This window comes from Corvus brachyrhynchos, unplaced genomic scaffold (genome assembly GCF_000691975.1).
Source record: "Corvus brachyrhynchos isolate BGI_N302 unplaced genomic scaffold, ASM69197v1 scaffold103, whole genome shotgun sequence".
Taxonomy (NCBI): Eukaryota; Metazoa; Chordata; class Aves; order Passeriformes; family Corvidae; genus Corvus; species Corvus brachyrhynchos.
Genome location: NW_008237436.1, coordinates 5,106,767 through 5,108,993, shown reverse-complemented (window position 1 = coordinate 5,108,993; position 2,227 = coordinate 5,106,767). Strand labels below are relative to the sequence as shown.

Below are 2,227 nucleotides of genomic sequence, written 5' to 3'. Positions count from 1 at the left end.
GTGGGCCCCACTGGCAGGAGCTGAGCCCTTTCACAGGAACTCAAGAGCCCAGGGCAGCAGTCTGGCAGCAACTCCCCACCAAAGGCATTCTTGTACCCACAGCTCATCCTGCATTTACAGCAGAAGGTAAAGAGGAAGCAGCAAGGCTCTCCTCTTTGCCAGGCATCAAGACGAAGGGGGTGGCAGCAAGAACAGGGTAAGCTGCTCATCCTTGCTGTCTGGGAGGTTTAATTCCCATATTTGTGGGGAGCCAGGAGAAGGAAGGGGAGAACAGGATGGCTGCCAGCTGTGACTAACTGATTAACAAATGCCAGTGCCACAGGGGCCATCTGCCTGTCTCTGGCTGCTCTGGCATCTTCTGCCGAGCTGCTACCCACAGGCGGGGGGGAGTTACAGCCGAGCCAGGCCAACAACCACAAGGATGCTGGGACACCACTGGCTGCCACCTTGCAGGGAGTTAATTACTTTTAAGGCTGGCTGAGCAGATAAAGGCAGTTCCTGGCATGAGACAGGATGGCAGCAATGAGCGCTGAGAAAGAGGGACGGGCACACAGCAAGCTACGAATGCTCACCCAGACTCTCCAGGGCATGCCCTGGAAATCCAGGACACCCTCTGGGATGTTGTGTTCTGCAGTATATCCAATTAGTAAGTGGGCTAGAGTCAGGCGGACTTATCTGCCCTGAAGATGAGCTTATATCTCCTTTCCACAGATTTGTGCAAGTCTTTGGATCCTACCTGCAGTAGCTCCTGATGTCACTGTTGCAATTAAGGGAGTTTTTCTCTTCTCGTTGACTTTAGCCAAAAATTTAAAGAGAAGTCCATCTTCTGCCATAGCATAAATTATTCGAGGCATCGGAAACATGGAGCCAAGGAGACTACGGACACAGGAAGGAGAAATAATCTACTTATATTACCTCCTGCTGAGCACAGGCACACAAATGAAATCAAGTTTATGGCAGTGTAACTGTCGAACAGGTGGCTTTTGTTCACTTCAGCTTCTCCTTCAAGGACTCCCTCTGAACACCCATGTTACTGATAACTGCTAACTGAGGTGCAGCTCTACAATTTTGGATAGCTAAACTTAGCCAAGGGCCATAAAACCAGCCTGACTTTCAGGTAGTAAAAGAGCTGTCACTTCTATGAGCCTCTGCAAGTTGCTTACCTAATTGAGCACATCTAAGTTGATCTGAAACAGGCCTTCTGAGTTCAGAAGGTGACATGTTCTGCCTCCCGCTTGCCCTGCCTCCCATCCAGATGCCTGTCCTACAAGTAACCTGCAGACATATGGCCCTGGATATGGTATGCCCCATGCACTCCTGAAGATGCACCCTGCACTACCTGACACAAGTCTGCTCTCCATCCAGCAGGCTAGGATGTCTTGCACCCAAACTGTGTTTGCATTGCATAGCTGCCTTCATGACTTAGTCACTCAATCCAGATTTATATTCCTGAGATGCACCTGCTGGGTGTTCTGCTAAGATGGGAGTTTCTGAACTGATACTGGTCACCTGTTTCTCTGGTATCTATCACAGGATGAAATCCTGGTCCTTTTGAAGTCAGTAGCTCCAAATTTCATCCCTGGTCTCTGCTCCATTTTTCAGAGGAGGTGGAGATACATGTGTGCCTTGAGAGATGCAAAAATGAAGAGCAGTGCCTTACCTCGTAGAAAGTGCACACAAGGAACCGACAGCCACTGCATAATTGGCTCCATCCCAACCCACATATTTAAAGGCATTGGGTAAAGGGCTATTGGTATCCAGCTGGTAGTAAGGCATCATGAGTGTCAGGGCAGCTGACACGCCAAAATAAGCCACAAAGCAGATGAGCAGAGATGCCACAATGCCAATAGGAATGGCCTTCTGAGGGTTTTTTACCTCCTCGCCTAGAAGAAAGGAATTTAAATATCAGCTAAATGACCAGCAAGAACTTTATCCCAGCCTAGGGCAGGAGTGCTGGCTGGGGCTTTCAAAGGTTTTGTGGGCACAGACGTGCTCTTTGACCATAATACTCCTCATGGCCTGCTCCATCCACAGGGAATACCCACAGCCTGTTTGCTCCCATTTCTGCTGCTCCTGTCACTTCTTCTGACACACATTCATGGAAGCCTTGTAAACTCAGGCACAGAAACAATCTGGATTAAAAATAGTCTTTTCCCCAAAACAGATCATCCTTCTATACTCCTTCTATCCTACTGATGGTGCACACTCAAGAAGAGTTCAATGATCA

General features: G+C 48.8%; 1 protein-coding gene across 7 annotated transcripts in view; it reads right to left on the bottom strand.

Moving 5' to 3' along the window:
* Positions 1–2,227, bottom strand: part of SLC7A1 (solute carrier family 7 member 1) — a 50,762-nt gene that overhangs the window by 11,501 nt on the left and 37,034 nt on the right. For all 7 annotated transcript variants that reach the window (XM_017731370.1, XM_017731368.1, XM_017731369.1 and 4 more), the window contains 2 exons: positions 1,661–1,883; positions 737–876 (listed from right to left, as the gene is read on the bottom strand). In XM_017731370.1, coding sequence (XP_017586859.1) covers positions 737–876; positions 1,661–1,883 — 363 coding nt within the window. The remainder of the gene's footprint in view (positions 1–736; positions 877–1,660; positions 1,884–2,227) is intronic.